The following is a 16,701-nucleotide window of genomic DNA, read 5'->3' on the forward strand; positions in this document are numbered from 1 at the left end:
GTCTGAGTGTTGTTACCTCTGTAACATTTCAAGGGCAGATAATAATGTGATATGTTTGGATAGTAAAACTTCTCTACAGCCAAGTTCTCAGAAAACTGTCCAAATATTCAGATGTAAATACCCTTTTTTAGTCTGGAAAGCCAACGAAACAGAAGGCATTGACAAAAGACTGATAATAAAAATGTATCTATCATTTTTGCAGGAACACTAAATTATGGATTTGCATGGAGTACTGTGGAGGGGGGTCGTTACAAGACATTTACCACGGTACGCACAGCTAAAACTATTTTTCCACCCTCCCTTGTATGTGCCATTAATCTCAGGTCTCTACCGGTCTTTCCACAGTGACTGGGCCGTTCAAGGAGAAGCAGATAGCCTACATCTGCAGAGAAACCCTCCAGGTTAGTCAGTCATATAACATATGAGCTCTCTCACTTTCCTAACTGGGGGGGATACAGTCACAATATAATCGCATGTCTTTCTCACCACAGGAAAGCGGAGCATCAAGTTTCGTGGCACCACACACAGCACAGCAACATAACATTACCTCCCTTATTCATGTCAGCAGTTTGTGTTTGTCGCCAGGGCCGGCTCTAGCCTTTTGGGGAGATTGCCAGGTCGGCATTCGGCCATGATTACTACACATTTAGATAACTGGTTAGACTAACTTACCAATATAAAATTGTAAGCTGACATGGCTAATCGAGTGACTGTCATTGACTGACAAAACAAGAGAAAAACTTCTGATGGAAAACCACATTTCAAATGTACACCTTGTGTATTCTACTATTCTAACTCTCAACAGTAAGTTGTGACCCAGACTGAGTTCCCTCCAAAATATATGGACTTGTTTTGGAGGGGAGGGGGGGCTAATGGGCTGGGGGCCCTAAGCGACTGCTTATGTTGCTTATGCCTGGAGACGGCCCTGTTTGTTGCTCACTGTTGTGTTGTGACTGGCTCCAATAGGCTTGTAGGCAGACATGGGCAGAATATCTGTTACTTGTATTTGAAATGAGTATTTCAATACTTTTGAGTATTTTGTCATTTGTATTTCAGTGGCCTGAACTACAATCCAATGTATTTTGTAACAAGATACTTTAGAGAGTATTTTGTATTTTCTAAATAATTTTCAACACACCTGAAATAAAATGATATAGGGTCTGTTTCTATGTATTCTAATTCAATACAATACTTACACAATACTTATACAATACAATACAATACTATTTTGATACATTGGTCTTTAGGATATTTTGGAATTGTATTTGATCATTTTTGCCGATCTCTGCTTGTGGGGTGAACTAATGATGAGGTTGAGAGATTTGTCAAACTGATTCTGTGTTTTTGTTTTTCGACAGGGCTTGTACCACCTGCATGAGACAAGTAAAATGCATAGGGACATAAAGGTATCATTTTGACATAGCTGTATGTTATTGTTGTCAATCTGTGAATCTTCTGTGTTTATATCTTTGTGAGCTTGTCTGTGTGTTTGTGTGTATGTGCACTTGTGTGTGTGTGTGTGTGTCCATCTGTCCATAGGGAGCAAATATCCTCATCACAGAACGAGGAGACATCAAATTGGGTCAGTGAACATCTATTCTATACCATCCATCCATCACACACACGCACGCACACACGCACGCATACACGCACGCATACACGCATACACACACACACACACACACACACACACACACACACACACACACACACACACACACACACACACACACACACACACACACACACACACACACACACACACACACACACACACACACACACACACACACACACACACACACACACACACACACACACTGTCTGCAATAACTATGAGGTTAACTAGCGTGCTAAAAACATGCCACACGTAATACATATTGGATTCTAGATTCAGTCTCCCTCGGCGACTAGACTGTCTGACTCTCTGTCTTTGTTTTCCTGCAGCCGATTTTGGAGTTGCTGCAGAGATCAGTGCTTCTGTAGCCAAGAGGAAGTCTTTTATAGGAACTCCCTATTGGTAAGATAACTGAACTCAAACCACGACCTTCAACGTTATGACTCTCATTGAAACATATACTTCATCCTTACTTTCACCGTATCAATTAGTTTCTTCATGCAGACACTGAATGGTCGGTTGTTTATGCAGACCCCGATTGGTCTGCTTTATGTTGACACTGATTGGTCTGCTTTACATAGACACCGATTGGTCTGCTTTACGTAGATACTGATTGGTCTGTGCTTTACGTAGACACTGATTGGTTTGGTCATAGTCGTACATGTGTCTTCTAACAGAACAACTTTCAGGATCATTATGAAATTATAATATTTTATTTACATGACAAGTCTTACAATGCATTCTAACCATTATAATATTCATTTAATCTGACTGGTATTTATGTACCCGTGCCAGGATGGCACCGGAGGTGGCAGCAGTGGAGAAGAAGGGTGGGTACAACCATCTGTGTGACATCTGGGCGGTAGGCATCACGGCCATCGAGCTGGCAGAGCTCCAGCCTCCAATGTTTGACCTCCACCCTATGAGGTGAGACACAGGCACAGACGGAAACACAGACACAAACAGAGACAGAGGCACAGACAGAAACAAAGGCACAGACACAGACACAAACAGAGACAGAGGCACAGACACAAACAGAGACAGAGGCACAGACAGAAACAAAGGCACAGACACAGACACAAACAGAGACAGAGGCACAGACACAAACAGAGACAGAGGCACAGACAGAAACAAAGGCACAGACACAGACACAAACAGAGACAGAGGCACAGACACAAACAGAGACAGAGGCACAGACACAAACAGAGACAGAGGCACAGACACAAACAGAGACAGAGGCACAGACACAAACACAAACAGAGACAGAGGCACAGACAGGCAGAAACAGATCCAGATATCCAGGAAGAGACAGGGACACAGACTTGGCTCCATACCAGTCCCCTCTGGACTCTAGCCTTAACCTCAACTATAAGTAGTTTCCATTCTATCCCCTTTTCCTTCATTCCTTTAGATCCACCATAATTGCATTGAAAAGTTGGATAAAAGAGAGACAGATGAAGATAGATATTTGTGTTATGTTGCATTTTTGTGGGTTATCCACATACCTCAATATGGTATAATAGTTTGGTGTGTGACTCAAAACTATCGCCCACACTTTGGTAGCACATGTATTTGTGCTACAGACAACCCCCCTCTGTAGTGCTCGTTGTTATGCAAAACATGTCAACGAATGACAAAGGAGTTGGCTTAAGCACATAATAAACAGATCTCTACAACCAGGCTAGGTTTTCTACCGTGTTGACATTTCAAACTATTAAAACTGTATTCCAGAGCCTTGATGTTGATGTCAAAAAGCAGCTTCCAGCCTCCCAGGCTCAAGGACAAGACCAAGTGGTGAGATGAATATGATCACACCGTATTCCCATAATAATAACTCAGAATGCAGCACCTGTGACATACCTGTACTCTAAAAGCATCCTCCTGACACTAGACTGTTCTTTGAATGCAGCATCCATATTCTCCAGGATGGGTATGTGTTTCTGCTGTCTCATCTCTGTCACCCTCCCTGAAGGTCTGCAGGGTTCCAGAGCTTTGTGAAGATGTCCCTCATCAAGAACCCTAGGAAGAGGCCGTCGGCCGAAACTTTACTGCAGGTACACTACTGTGCACTCTGCTCATTATGAATTAATCATTATAAACTGGGTGGTTCGAGCCCTGAATGCTGATTGGCTAGTATATCAGACCGTATACCACGGGTATGACAAAAGATTTATAAGGCACCTCGGGGGTTTGGGATATATGGCCAATACACCACAGCTAAAGGGCTGTGTCCAGGCACTCCGCGTTGTGTCGTGCATATGAACATTCCTTAGCTGTGGTATATTGCCTTATTGCTATTGTAAACTGGTTACCAATATAATTACTACAGTAAAAATACATTGTTGGTCATACTTGTGGTATACCACAGCTTTCAGCCAATCAGCATTCAGGACTCGAACCTTCCGGATTATAATAAGGAACAGCCCCTGAAAGACGATCAGTACTCCACATTGTTTTACCTCTGGTAAAATGTGGCGCTGGAGGGGATGGCTGTCATTTTATGGGCTCCTAACCAACTCTGCTACTTTGTGTGTTTTTTCCCATTGTTTGTAACTTATTTTGTACATAATGTTGCTGATACCGTCTCTTATGACCGAAAAGAGCTTCTGGATATCAGAACAGCGATTATTCACCTTGAACTGGACAAAGATTTTTTCTTTAATGAGTCTGACGCAAAGGTTCTCCTAGACCAGGTCCAAATCCCTATCATTCGCGTGTAGAAAAGACAGAGATACTGGGGGTGGAGATCGGGGTGCCTTGTAAAAATGAATGAAGGGTAGCCTGGCACCCTCGAGCGCCAGAGAGGGAGAGCGGGAGCAGGCGTGACACCAAGTCTAGGTTCAAAAGGCTCCTTAACAGCTTCTACCCCCAAGCCATAAGACTGCTGAACAATTAATAAAATGGCCACCCAGACTATTAACATTTGATTTTACAATGCTGCTACTTGCTGTTTATTATCTATGCATAGTCACTTTACCCCTACCTACATGTACAAATTACCTTGACTAACCTGTATCCCCGCACATTGACTCTTACGGTACCCCTTGTATATACAGTAGACTCTGTCTTGTTATTTATTGTGTTACTTTTTATTTTATTTTTTATTTTATTTTATTTAGTAAATATTTTCTTAACACTATTTCTTGAACTGCAATGTTGGTTAAGTAAGGGCTGGTAAGTAAGCATTTCATAGTAAGGTCTACACCTTGTATTCGGCGCGTGTGACAAATAAAATTGGATTTGATCTAAAGCCTCTGTCTGAGGTGCTAAAAGCATAGCCATCCTAGGATCCTGTGTTTATTTCTATAGGGGCCCATAACACGGATACAGCTGCTGAGAGAGATCAAGGAAACTAATGATGAAGTGATGTATTGATGTCGTGCCACATAAAAGCTATAGGTCATTAGCTGTATCTCTTGTCGTCTCCCCAGCACCCGTTTGTGACCCAGTTGCTGACCCGTAACCTGATTATTGAGCTGCTGGACATGGCCAATAACCCTGACCTCCACTCCACACACAGCATGGACGACAACGATCGGGAGGTGAGGATAGGTGACCAAGGACAGACAGACAGAAGGTGGGAAAAAGGGCTGCCTATGTATGATCCCCAATCAGAGACAACGATAGACAGCTGCCTCTGATTGGGAACCATACCCGGCCAACAAAGAAATAGACAAACTAGAATGCCCAACCAAATCACACCCTGACCTAACCAAATAGAGAAATAAAAAGGCTCTCTAAGGTCAGGGCGTGACACACACACAAACATACAAATCACACACACACACTTGCTTTGTAACACATGGCAATCACCTAGCTCTCTCGGAAACATTGCTTGGTCCTAGTGTGATTTATTCTGTGAATGTATAACACATCCGTGTGTGTGTATGTGTTTGTCTATAGAATGGAGAAGCTGCTCCTGATAAGATCCAGTCTGCAGGGAAACTCCTGAGGACCCTGTCTGAAGAGCAGTGTGAGTCTTCAAATCAATACACAATTTGTACACTGGGTGATTGAGGAACTATTGCTGTGTCTCCTATCAGTGAGGTGACTGCATACACAGGGTGTGGTGATGGTGGACAATGCGCCCACGCTGCAGCTGCCAGGGACAGGACAGCTTATTTTTAGACAAGCATGTCAACACAAAAACAAATACATGGTGCTAGTGGAGAGGGGGGTTGTAACTCTTCTTGTTTGGGCATCACAATGGGTCTTCTGGGGTGAAAGGTAAAGTTACCTGAAGCCGATGACTTGGTATTACTGTAACACAGTGATATGGGTTCAGTATGAGAGTAGTTTACCAATCGATCTGAATAGGCAACAGGGGATGATAAGAGGACAGTGGGAAAGCAGATCCACCTGGATTTTATCCTCTGGCACTGATAGTAAATTCATCACATAAAATGATCATGCCATATTATAAAACATGTTTTGGCTCAGCAGTTATTAAATACATATATTGGATTGAAGTGTACATTTTCCTCATGATCAACTTAGTTGTGTATCCCTTAGTTGACCAGGTGAAGATTGGGCCTCCGTTGAGGAAAGTGACAGAGCCTTATCCTGATATGGTGAGTCACATTTCTTTCTTGTGTTTGCCATGTTGGAGTTTCAGGTCAAGTCAACATAGAATGGCTATTTGGGGCAGTGGGGGATGTATGACTTCTATTAATAGGGATATTATGGGTGTGTATGTTGTTGATGATTCTTCGTAATTTTTCAGCAAAGCTCGTCCGGAGACGATTGGGACGTCTCAGAAGAGGACACTGAGTCACCGTAAGATGCTCCTCTTCCACAGTTTACTATTGGTAGCAGTACGTCAAGCAAACATTATTATGAGCATTATTTCAAATCATCTACTGTCTGTGTGTATGGCCATGGACCTGACGTCCCCACTAGAGCAAATTTACAGGAGAACAATAATTTTTAAAAAACCTAAATCCATAACAGAAGACACTAGCTCCAACCCTCCCATTGTCACAGAATAGGTGGTTCTCTGTCACATCATGTTCTCAGAACTAGTGGCTCCAGAGAGAGATTAACATCTTGTCTTCCTGTTTCAGGAGCCTGTTGGAATGTGTGGAGGAAGCTCTGCAGCTGAGGTAGGCCAGCAGACCACCCATTGTAAAAACACTATTCAGCAGTATTCTACCCGGCGACAATGTCTCTTATCAAGGAAGCTGTGGAAGTTTGTTTTAATCACATTGAAATTATTACCTTTTGAATACTTGACATTATCTGATAAAGAACTAAATAATATTTGATCACTGATTATTGTTGTTGGGGTATGCATATTCACAATTAATTGACCCTGCCCTGCTCCAAATCTTGTCCTAATAAGAGCCAACATAATTGACCCCATGTCAGTTTATAGACTGTGAAAGCAAGCATCCCACAAAGAAAGGAAATCTGATTTACCTTTGATTTAGTAGAGAGTGCATGAGCATTAATGGTGCTACACATAAGACTTTTTACAATTAATTTCAGAAAATGTCCATAATATATCTGCAGTAGTAGTGGAATGATTGTGTTTCACAGTATTACCTACCCGACAGTGTTGCGATTTGTAGTGATATTGTCCTGTTGTCAAATTGGGAAAGCTGTTATTACTTTGTGGCTGTGTTATCTAGTGGAAATCGTGTCAAGCTGCCAATGTATCGCTCTGCCACAGGTGTTTTCTTTCCCAGCTGTTTGAAGCTGGTGAACCCAAAGTAAAAGGCTCAAGCGCAAGTCTCAAATGGAATGAGGGGGAGGGGGAAAATGCATTGGAATTCAGTCATGTGCTGTTGCAATTTATACCTAGCTTCCACATAGGGGAGACATTCTGAGAAGTTATATGTGTAACACTAACATTACCATTGACTATTTATTTTTCCAGGAGCTTAACCATTAAGAGAGTGCCATCTGCTGGTGTAAGTAGCAATAACAGAACACCAAAAAAACAGATCTTCTGAAACAATCAAGTGTAACACAAGATATGAAGAGAATCCTTTATACATTTCAGCTATTTCCTATTGTATTATGTGACAGTGGTTTGTCTAATGTTTCTGGTTGTGTAGGCGGGTAATGGTGGGAGGAAGAGTGGGTTATTCAGCCCTTCCACAGCCTCCCTGCCTGCCATCAGCTCATTCTGTCCCACCCTGGAGGACAAGGACCTCACCCTTGGCCCCAGCTCCAGCCTGGGGCCCGACTCCACCCACACACCCAAAAACTTCACGTCAGGTACGGAACATCCACACACAGAGTCAATGTTTACAGGCCATATTTCAATCTGTCATGACAACTGATTTGGTTCTGGGTGCTGAGATTAATATACAGTGCCTTCAGAAAGTAGTCACACCCCTTGTCTTTTTCCACATTTTGTTGTGTTACAGCCTGAATTTAAAATGTATTCAACTGAGATTGTGTGTCACTGATCTACACACAACACCCCATAACACCCCATAATGTCAAAGTGGAATAATGATTTTAGAAATGTTTACAAATTAATAAAAAAATTGAAGCTGAAATGTATTGAGTCAATAAATATTCAACACTTTTGTTATGGCAAGCCTAAATAAGTTCAGGTGTAAAGATGTGCTTAACAAGTCACATACGTTTCATGGACTCACTCTGTATACAATAATAGTGGTTAACATGATTTTTAAAATGACTACCTCATCCCTGTACCCCACACCTACAATTATCTGTAAGGCCCCTTCGTCGAGCAGTGAATTTTAAGCACATGTTCAACCACAAAGACTAGGGAGGTTTTCCAATGGTTCGAAAGAAGAGCACCTATTGGTAGATGGGTAAAAAAAAAGCAGGCATTGAATATCCCTTTGAACATGGTGAAGTTATTAATTACACTTTGGATAGTGTATCAAAGCACCCAGTCACTACAAAGATACAGGCACCTTTTCTAACTTGGAGAGTAAGGAAACTGCTCTGGGATTTCACCTTGAGGCCAATGGTGATTTTAAAAGTTACAGAGTTTAATGGCTGTGATAGGAGATAACTGAGGATAGATCAACAACATTGTAGTTACTCCACAATACGAACATAAATGACAGAGTGAAAAGGAAGCCTGTACAGAATAAAACATGCATCCTGTTTGCAATAAGGCACTAAAATAATACTGCAAAAAATGTGGCAAAGAAATTAACTTTAGCGAATGTTTGGGGCAAATCCAACACAACACATCACTGAGTACCACTCTTCATAATTTTAAGTATGGTGGTGGCTGCATCATGTTAGGGGTATGCTGGTCATCGGGAAGGATTACATTTTTTTGTGATAAAAAGAAACGGAATAGAGCTATGCACAGGTAAAACCCTGGAGGATAACTTGGAGATTCAACAGACACTGGGAGACAAATTCACCTTTCAGCAGGACAAATACCTAAAACACAAGGCCAAATATACACTGGAGTTGCTTACCAAGATGACATTGTTCCTGATTGGCCTAGTTACAGTTTTTACTTAAATTGTTTCAATACTTATCTAATCAAGATATACTGTATTAGGGTTTGTTCTCCATTCATAAAAAAATATATATCACATTTTTGTTACACTTTAACGTTACAGTGTATTTTGTGTAGATCATTGACGAGAAAATTATGGTTAGATCCATTTTAATCCCGCTTTGTAACACAACAAAATGCGGAAAATGTTAATGGTTGTGAATACTTACTGAAGTCTGTTGATGTCAGTATTTGTTTTGACAACATAATTACTGTTCCGTAACTGAAAGGCTGCTGATTCGAATACTGGAGCTGTGCCCTTGAGCAAGGCACTTAACCCTAATTGCTCCAGGGGAGCTGTGCAATGGGAAAAGGGGATACCTAGTCAGTTGGACAAGTGAATGCCTTCAACTTAAATGTGTCTTCCGCATTTAACCCAACCCCTCTGAATCAGAGAGGTGCGGGGCTTTTGCCATAATCGACATCCACGTCTTCGGTGCCCGGGGAACAATGGGTTAACTGCCTTGTTCAGGGGCAGAACGACTGATTTTTACCTTGTCAGCTCAGGGAATCGATCCAGCAACTTTTCGGTTACTGGCCCAATGCTCTAACCACTAGTGACCCTGGCCATGACCCCACTCCCTGCGGGTGCCTCAGTGAGGGTTGAGATATGCAAAAAAACACATTTCCATGACACAGTGTATAACAGGACAAATATAAGCACCCACCAAATTATTATAATTATAATGCAGTCATAATATTGAGAGCTTGGGACTAAACGGTTCTATCTGCATTTTTGTTCTCTACCTAAATAGTACTCTAAATACCCCAATTCATGTTGTTAAGTTCGAAAGAATACTAGATAAAAATTGCTGACACCATTCCAACCAATGAGGGTTTGGAACTTTTAAGCCAATTATCTAAGAATCATTGCAGATAGAACCTTGTGGTCCCAAGCTCTCGATATGTTAAATTATATACACTATCATTCAAAAGTTTGGGGTCACTTAGAAATGTCCTTGTTTTTGAAAGAAAAGCACATTTTATGTCCATTAAAATGACATCAAATTGATCAGAAATACAGAGTAGACATTGTTAATGTTGTAAATGATGATTGTAGCTGGAAACGGACAGTTTATTGGCCAGTCTGAGATATGGCTCTTTTTTTGCAACTCTGCCTAGAAGGCCAGCATCTCGGAGTCACCTCTCAATAATAGACTGACGAGTTTCAGAAGAAAGTTCTTTATTTCTGACCATTTTGAGCCTGTAATCGAACCCACAAATGCTGATGCTCCAGATACTCAACTAGTCTAAAGAAGGCCAGTTTTATTGCTTCTTTAATCAGAACAACAGTTTTCAGCGGTGCTAACATAATTGCAAAAGGGTTTTCTAATGATCAATTAGCCTTTTAAAATGATAAACTTGGATTAGCTAACACAACTTGCCATTGGAACACAGGAGTGATGGTTGCTGATAATGGGCCTCTGTACGCCAATGTAGATATTCCATTAAAAATCTGCCATTTCCAGCTACAATAGTCATTTACAACATTAACAATCTCTACACTGTATTCCTGATCAATTTTATGTTATTTTAATGGACAAAAAAACATGCTTTTCTTTCAAAAAGGACATTTCTACGTGACCCCAAACTTTTGAATGATAGTGTATCTTCGTTGTGTTTTAATCTAATTCCATCTATGCTAAGATCAACAGCCCGTTTCAACATGTTTTTCCCCCTCCTTCGTCCTCTTGTGTGGTTCTCCAGTCTTGGCCAGGTGTTCTGCAACTCAGGACATCAGCAGACAGTGGTGTAGTGACCCCAGTGTTTCTGAGGGGGGCGCCGTACAGGCAGAGAAGAAGAAGACAGAAGGGGTGACCTCATCATGCAGAGAAACCTCTCTCTCTCCAGAGTGGAGCACACTGAGGAGGAAGACGAACTCTGTGAGTTTAAAACACAGGGCAATGTTGCCTCACTACATACAGTATCTGTACATAGCTTCATATCCGTACTGTAGTTGCTGAATGGCAGTGGCAGTTGGCTTCAATACATTGTATGGATTTGAGGCTACCAGTAGACGGTAGCCTTAACCAGTACATAGCCAGTACTCAGGGGTTCAATTCAATGTGAAGTCAGACACTTCCAAGGAATAAGTGAAATTCCAGCATAATAGTAATAATGTGCCATTCATTTTTTGATTGGAATTTGAATTCACTTCCTAAACTGACTGAAATGAAATGGAATTGACATCAACCCTGGTACTGACAAAAAAAAGTGTGTGGTTTGTTAACCTAATAATACATTCTTCCATATCCCCTTTAATAAACCATCTTTTTTGTAACATTTCATGTAGGAAGACAGAATTCAGAGACGCCCAGATCCTAGGGCGCTGCTTTGTGACATGAATTTAAACAACATCCTCATTTGAACGACACCGTTTTCCTTCTTTGTTGTTGTGTTTAACCCTGTTTCATTTCTAGAGAGCTGATTGCCATGGACTCCCTCCTACTCCTCAAGTTCATGTAAGTGCAGGGGTCTAGTCAAACAGCATGTGCCCTAAGACAGCACAGAGAGGCTGTTGCATCAATAACTAACAATATTTCCACATGCTTTATGAACAGGCTATGTAGCTAATGGCTATTGGTCTCAAAAACGCTTGACGGAATGCTCACTGCAACAACGGTTTGCTAAGATGAACATTAAACCCATTCTAATAGTCCAACCATGCTTATTGTACAGCAATGTAGAAATAGGCACCATGATAGTACAACGTGTATCGTTTTGTTTCGTAGATGGGTGCCTGTTTCTCTAAAGTCTTCAATGGTTGCCCTCTGACGATCCACTGTGCTGTGACCTGGATTCTCCCTAAAACGAGAGGTAGGGGTCCAGAACGGGTTAAAGAGGTTAAGACAAGGTCATTACAGATGGCCGTGACATGATCTTGTCTCTTCCTCAGATCAGTATCTTATTCTGGGGGCAGAAGAGGGTGTCTACACCCTCAACCTCAACGAGCTCCATGAGGACACCCTGGAGAAGGTAACAGTTTAGATATTGATGAATGTGGGGAAGTATGAATTAATGTGGGTAGTCTGCGTTAAAATTCCAGAGCATACTACTAATACTATTCTACTGAGCCATTTACTTTATGTTCATATTCTTATCTTATTGTTGTTGTATTGTCGAGAAGGAACCTGCGAGTAGGCATTTCGTTAGACAGTGTATACCATGCGTATCCTGTACATACGACTAATAAAACTTCAAACAAATACCTCTCTCTTCCCCCCACAGTTGCTCCCACAAAGATGTACCTGGCTGTTTGTCATGAACAATGTCCTGATGTCTGTATCAGGTAGAGCTCTACCTCAATTACACACCTATCATGTTGTTCATAGGATCCTACTCCATCAACTCCAGTAATGAACCAGACCTGGTTGCAAATAGTATTTCAGTGTTTGCTTGAGTTCCAGGTGGGCGGGGTTTGCACTTTTGAGACTTTTCCATTGGTTGCATTGCACCAGGCAAGCTCAATCAAGCACTGCTAAATTTGAACACGGATTCTTACCATTCCTCCCCTCTCCAACCCCATCCCCAGGGAAGTCTTCCCAGCTGTACTCCCACAGTCTGACGGCTCTGTTTGAACAGAGGGGCCACAAGCAGCAGAAACAGAGTCACCTGTCCCTCAGTACCAACCGCCTCACTGAGAGGATCAACCCCAGGCAGAGGGGGTGTGTGTGTGTGTGTGTGTGTGTGTGTGTGTGTGTGTGTGTGTGTGTGTGTGTGTGTGTGTGTGTGTGTGTGTGTGTGTGTGTGTGTGTGTGTGTGTGTGTGTGTGTGTGTGTGTGTGTGTGTGTGTGTGTGTGTGTGTGCGTGCGGTCGCGTGTGTGTGTGCGTGTGCATCAATGTGTTCGGGTTCAATTTGTCTTCAATATACAGTATGTGCCTGTCCTAATTTAAAGTAAAAAATATATGAAATGTAAATCAGCAGGAAATATGCTGTAACTGTGAAGATACCAGACACTAAAGGCTGTCGAAGATGCAGCGTGGGTAAGTGAAATTTGGCACTGCATTATGTTCAATCACAACACAGAAAGCTGCTTCAATTGAAATGGCTTTTTCTCCTCTCTCCTAGCAAGAAACCCACACACAGACAGCACGTTCCTGTGTGGGGCTGTTCCATCTGGTCTAATTCTACTCTTGTGGTATGAGCCTCTGCAGAGGTTCTTGCAGCTCAAGGTTTGTATCGACATAACAATTATTCCATACAACATACACTTGACTGGCCTGCACAGAGCCCTGACCCTCAACCCCTATTGAACACCTTTGAGATGAATTGAAACTCCAACTGCGAGCCAGGCCTAATCGCCCAACATCAGTGCCTGACATCACTAATGGTCTTGTGGCTGAATAGAAGCAAGTTCCTGAAGCAATGTTCCAGCATCTAGTGGAAATCCTTCCAAGAAGAGTGGAGGCTGTTATAGCAGCAAAGGGGAGGACCGACTCTATATTAATGCCCATGATTTTGGAATGAGATGTTCGACGAGCAGGTGTCCACATACTTTTGTGGTGCATGTATATGAACCGTGATTGTAAGACTTGTAAAATTCTTTCTACACTTTTTCCCTCTCAGCATATAGACATACGTCTACCGGATTCGCTCCCTATCTTTGAGCTACTGGTGTTAGTGAAGGATGAGTTCCCACAGCTATGTGTAGGGGTTGGGGACTGTGCTGCAGAGGGAGGGAAACCACCATCCAACCAGCAGCTGAAGTTCGACATCATAGAGTTGAACGGCACACCAAATTCTTCACCAGGTAGCACAGAGATGTCAGATATTAGGATTTGAACCGTATGACATTGTGTAGAGAAATTGTATAACCTTAATTCACTCTCTCTCTCTTTCTTTCTCTCTGTCTTTGTATATGTGCATGTGTGTGTGTGCGTGTGTGTACAGAGAGTACGCCGGACCGGACCCGGACCGGAGCCGGACCGGGAGCCATGCAGGCAACACAGCTGGACAGAGACACGGTTCTCATTTTACTGGAGAGTGAGTCTATTGGAATATATTACATCCTACCTAGAATATCATTAGCACCACCTTCCTTTTAATGTCCACTACTAACGGTATCTTTAATGTCACTTTACAGAGACTGTGAAGATTGTCAACCTACAAGGTCTTCCCTCCAAGGAGCTGGCTTCTGAACTTGTCTTTGACTTCCCCATTGAAACACTAAGTACTAACTTCATTTAATCTCAATAATACCTCATAGAATGTTCTCAATTCATCACCACATCATAGGTACAGGCAGGGGTGAGGTACTGTAGTTACAGCCACACACTACGTGCGTGGAAGATTTTGTTTGTGACTTTACTGTTGTGTGGCTAGTTTGTTTACAGGACAGTGTTCTGGCTTTCTGGAAGCATGGTCTTCAAGGGAGGAGTCTTCACACAAATGAGGTGATTATGTTTCATTGTAATGCACTCATAAAAATAAAATAAAAGGCTTGATCTGCATTGGAAGTATATTATCTCGCCGAAACAGTGAAATACATTTACGTTCATCTTTGTAGGTCACACAGGAAATCACAGACGAAAGCAGAGTATTCCAGGTCTTGGGGACGAACAGGTATGCTCCAAACGCTGGTCTGTTACCTTGAATACCACATTATGTGTGTTCGCATTAGGGGTCAAAGGTTATCTGAGAAAATCAATCACATTCGATCTTTTGTCGTTTCCGTAGGGATATCGTCCTTCAGAGTACCCCCACAGAGGACCCGTCAGCCATGACCAACCTCTATATCCTGACAGGCCATGAAAGCAGCTACTGAGAGAAGAGAGAAAAGGACTGAAAGAAAATAATAGAAATTGGGATTAAAGTAAGAAGAGAAGAAGAGTGTGTCTTGAGATGGGAAGTGCTTTTCTGCCACCTAATAAACTCACGAGCGAACAAGCCCCCTCACTGTAGACTTGTCTTAAACTGAACTAACCCCCTCTACCTGCATATGGGGAACAGACAGACACTAAACCGCAGGGAGATAACTGAGCTGGTGTATGTTCATGGAAGGACTTGTAAAAAAAGACTTGTCAGAGAGAGCCCCCTGTCGTGACCTCTAACCCCTTGAATGACACAAACTACTTTTAACCTTGCATAACCCCATTGTCTATTTTTACTGGTTTGACTGTTAACTGAAGTCTGATCTGTCTCCTTAAACAACATTGTGAACACCACCCTGCTCTGTCCACTAACTGTAGTATTACTATGTAACGTCATGGCATAGGTGGCGCCACTCCAAGATGTCAACATAAATAGTTTAGAAAATATGTGCCATAGAATCAGAGGGCCACTACATTGTAAAAGTGCTTTGAAATACTTTACTGAGATCAATTTAAAGGCCTGTTTCCCAGACCCAGATGAAGACTATTCCTGCACTAAAAAGGGCTTGCAACATGTGTTTGTTTGCCACAAAATGCTCAAAGACTGGTAGTGATACTATGTTGTGTTTAATGATTTTGGTTTGGTTTGGTTTGGTTGTGCAGTATGAGGCCCAATGTAACACTCATCATCCATGAAATACACTTGAAGGAGCATGCATGTTGCTTTTTGAATTTTATTTTAGCAAAATCATATGATATATGATGTGTGAATATGGATTTAAGAGATTTTATGTATATTTAGTTTTAACTTTCGCCAAACAATATATTTTTTCAAAGACGAGAGAGAGAGAGAAGGAGGGTCGTTAGGGTTTGGCCGTCATTGTAAATAAGAATTTGAGTGGAGGGAGGGAGAGAGAATTAGAGGGAGCATAGCTAAATTCACAGAGGACACCAGATAAGACAGGTGATTTATATCAGATATAACAGACTGACCCTAGCCCCCTGGAACATAGACTATTGCAGCATAGATACTGGAGGCTGAGACATGGGGTGGTGGGGGACACTGTGGCCCCGGACAGGGCAAACCAGGCAGGATTAAAACCCCAGCCAGTTTGCCAAAGTACAGCCCACACACCATGTGAGGGATATCAACGTACTACCCTTAGACAAGGCTGAGTATAGCCCACAAAGATTTCCTCCACCGCACAAGAACCAAGGGGCGCAAAACCGGACAGGAAGATCACGTCAGTGACTCAACCCACTCAATTGATGCACCCCTCCTAGGGACGGCATGGAAGAGTACTAGTAAGCCAATGACTCAGCCCCCTGCAATAGGGTCAGAGACATGGATTAGCTTTTCTGCATAAATTTTGACCCCAAAAAAAATATTTTTTTCAATGTTACAAAGATGGAGAAAAGCTGCCCTTGAAATATTCTTGATATGTTCGTCAAAAGAGAGATCAGAGTCCAGAGTAACGCCAAGTTCCTTCACAGTTTTATTTGAGACGACTGTACAACCATCAACATTAATTGTCAGATCCAACAGAAGATCTCTTTGTTTCCTGGGACCTTGAACTAGCATCTCTGTTTTGTCCGAGTTTAAAAGAAAACCATTCGTCGCTATCCACTTCCTTATGCATGAAACACAGGCTTCCAGGGTAGGACATTTTGTGCCTTCACCATGTTTCATCGAAATGTACAACTGTGTGTCGTCCGATGTATGACTTTGTAATTATATTATTTAATTGAGCATATATATAAAGTTACTACC

The 16,701-nt window shown here is 42.1% G+C and overlaps 1 protein-coding gene across 3 annotated transcripts in view; it reads left to right on the forward strand.

Annotated features, from left to right (window-relative positions):
• The window catches only part of LOC118391892 (mitogen-activated protein kinase kinase kinase kinase 2), a 28,019-nt gene extending 12,371 nt beyond the window's left edge, over positions 1 to 15,648 (forward strand). For 2 of the 3 annotated variants that reach the window (XM_052459389.1, XM_052459391.1), the window contains exons 4-32: positions 203 to 267; positions 346 to 401; positions 1,359 to 1,406; positions 1,540 to 1,582; positions 1,948 to 2,020; positions 2,414 to 2,545; positions 3,350 to 3,412; positions 3,591 to 3,672; positions 5,050 to 5,160; positions 5,522 to 5,591; positions 6,131 to 6,189; positions 6,342 to 6,394; positions 6,682 to 6,720; positions 7,497 to 7,530; positions 7,678 to 7,840; positions 10,827 to 11,002; positions 11,540 to 11,581; positions 11,852 to 11,936; positions 12,016 to 12,095; positions 12,348 to 12,408; positions 12,652 to 12,784; positions 13,042 to 13,103; positions 13,189 to 13,292; positions 13,687 to 13,870; positions 14,011 to 14,103; positions 14,204 to 14,290; positions 14,443 to 14,513; positions 14,627 to 14,682; positions 14,797 to 15,648. In XM_052459389.1, the coding sequence (XP_052315349.1) occupies positions 203 to 267; positions 346 to 401; positions 1,359 to 1,406; positions 1,540 to 1,582; positions 1,948 to 2,020; positions 2,414 to 2,545; positions 3,350 to 3,412; positions 3,591 to 3,672; positions 5,050 to 5,160; positions 5,522 to 5,591; positions 6,131 to 6,189; positions 6,342 to 6,394; positions 6,682 to 6,720; positions 7,497 to 7,530; positions 7,678 to 7,840; positions 10,827 to 11,002; positions 11,540 to 11,581; positions 11,852 to 11,936; positions 12,016 to 12,095; positions 12,348 to 12,408; positions 12,652 to 12,784; positions 13,042 to 13,103; positions 13,189 to 13,292; positions 13,687 to 13,870; positions 14,011 to 14,103; positions 14,204 to 14,290; positions 14,443 to 14,513; positions 14,627 to 14,682; positions 14,797 to 14,884 (2,413 nt within the window). In that variant the 3' untranslated portion in view covers positions 14,885 to 15,648. The remainder of the gene's footprint in view (positions 1 to 202; positions 268 to 345; positions 402 to 1,358; positions 1,407 to 1,539; positions 1,583 to 1,947; positions 2,021 to 2,413; positions 2,546 to 3,349; positions 3,413 to 3,590; positions 3,673 to 5,049; positions 5,161 to 5,521; positions 5,592 to 6,130; positions 6,190 to 6,341; positions 6,395 to 6,681; positions 6,721 to 7,496; positions 7,531 to 7,677; positions 7,841 to 10,826; positions 11,003 to 11,539; positions 11,582 to 11,851; positions 11,937 to 12,015; positions 12,096 to 12,347; positions 12,409 to 12,651; positions 12,785 to 13,041; positions 13,104 to 13,188; positions 13,293 to 13,686; positions 13,871 to 14,010; positions 14,104 to 14,203; positions 14,291 to 14,442; positions 14,514 to 14,626; positions 14,683 to 14,796) is intronic. The other variant, XM_052459390.1, reaches the window with a different exon arrangement.
• Positions 15,649 to 16,701: the final 1,053 nt, after the last annotated feature.

This window comes from Oncorhynchus keta, chromosome 13, assembly GCF_023373465.1.
Source record: "Oncorhynchus keta strain PuntledgeMale-10-30-2019 chromosome 13, Oket_V2, whole genome shotgun sequence".
NCBI lineage: Eukaryota > Metazoa > Chordata > Actinopteri > Salmoniformes > Salmonidae > Oncorhynchus > Oncorhynchus keta.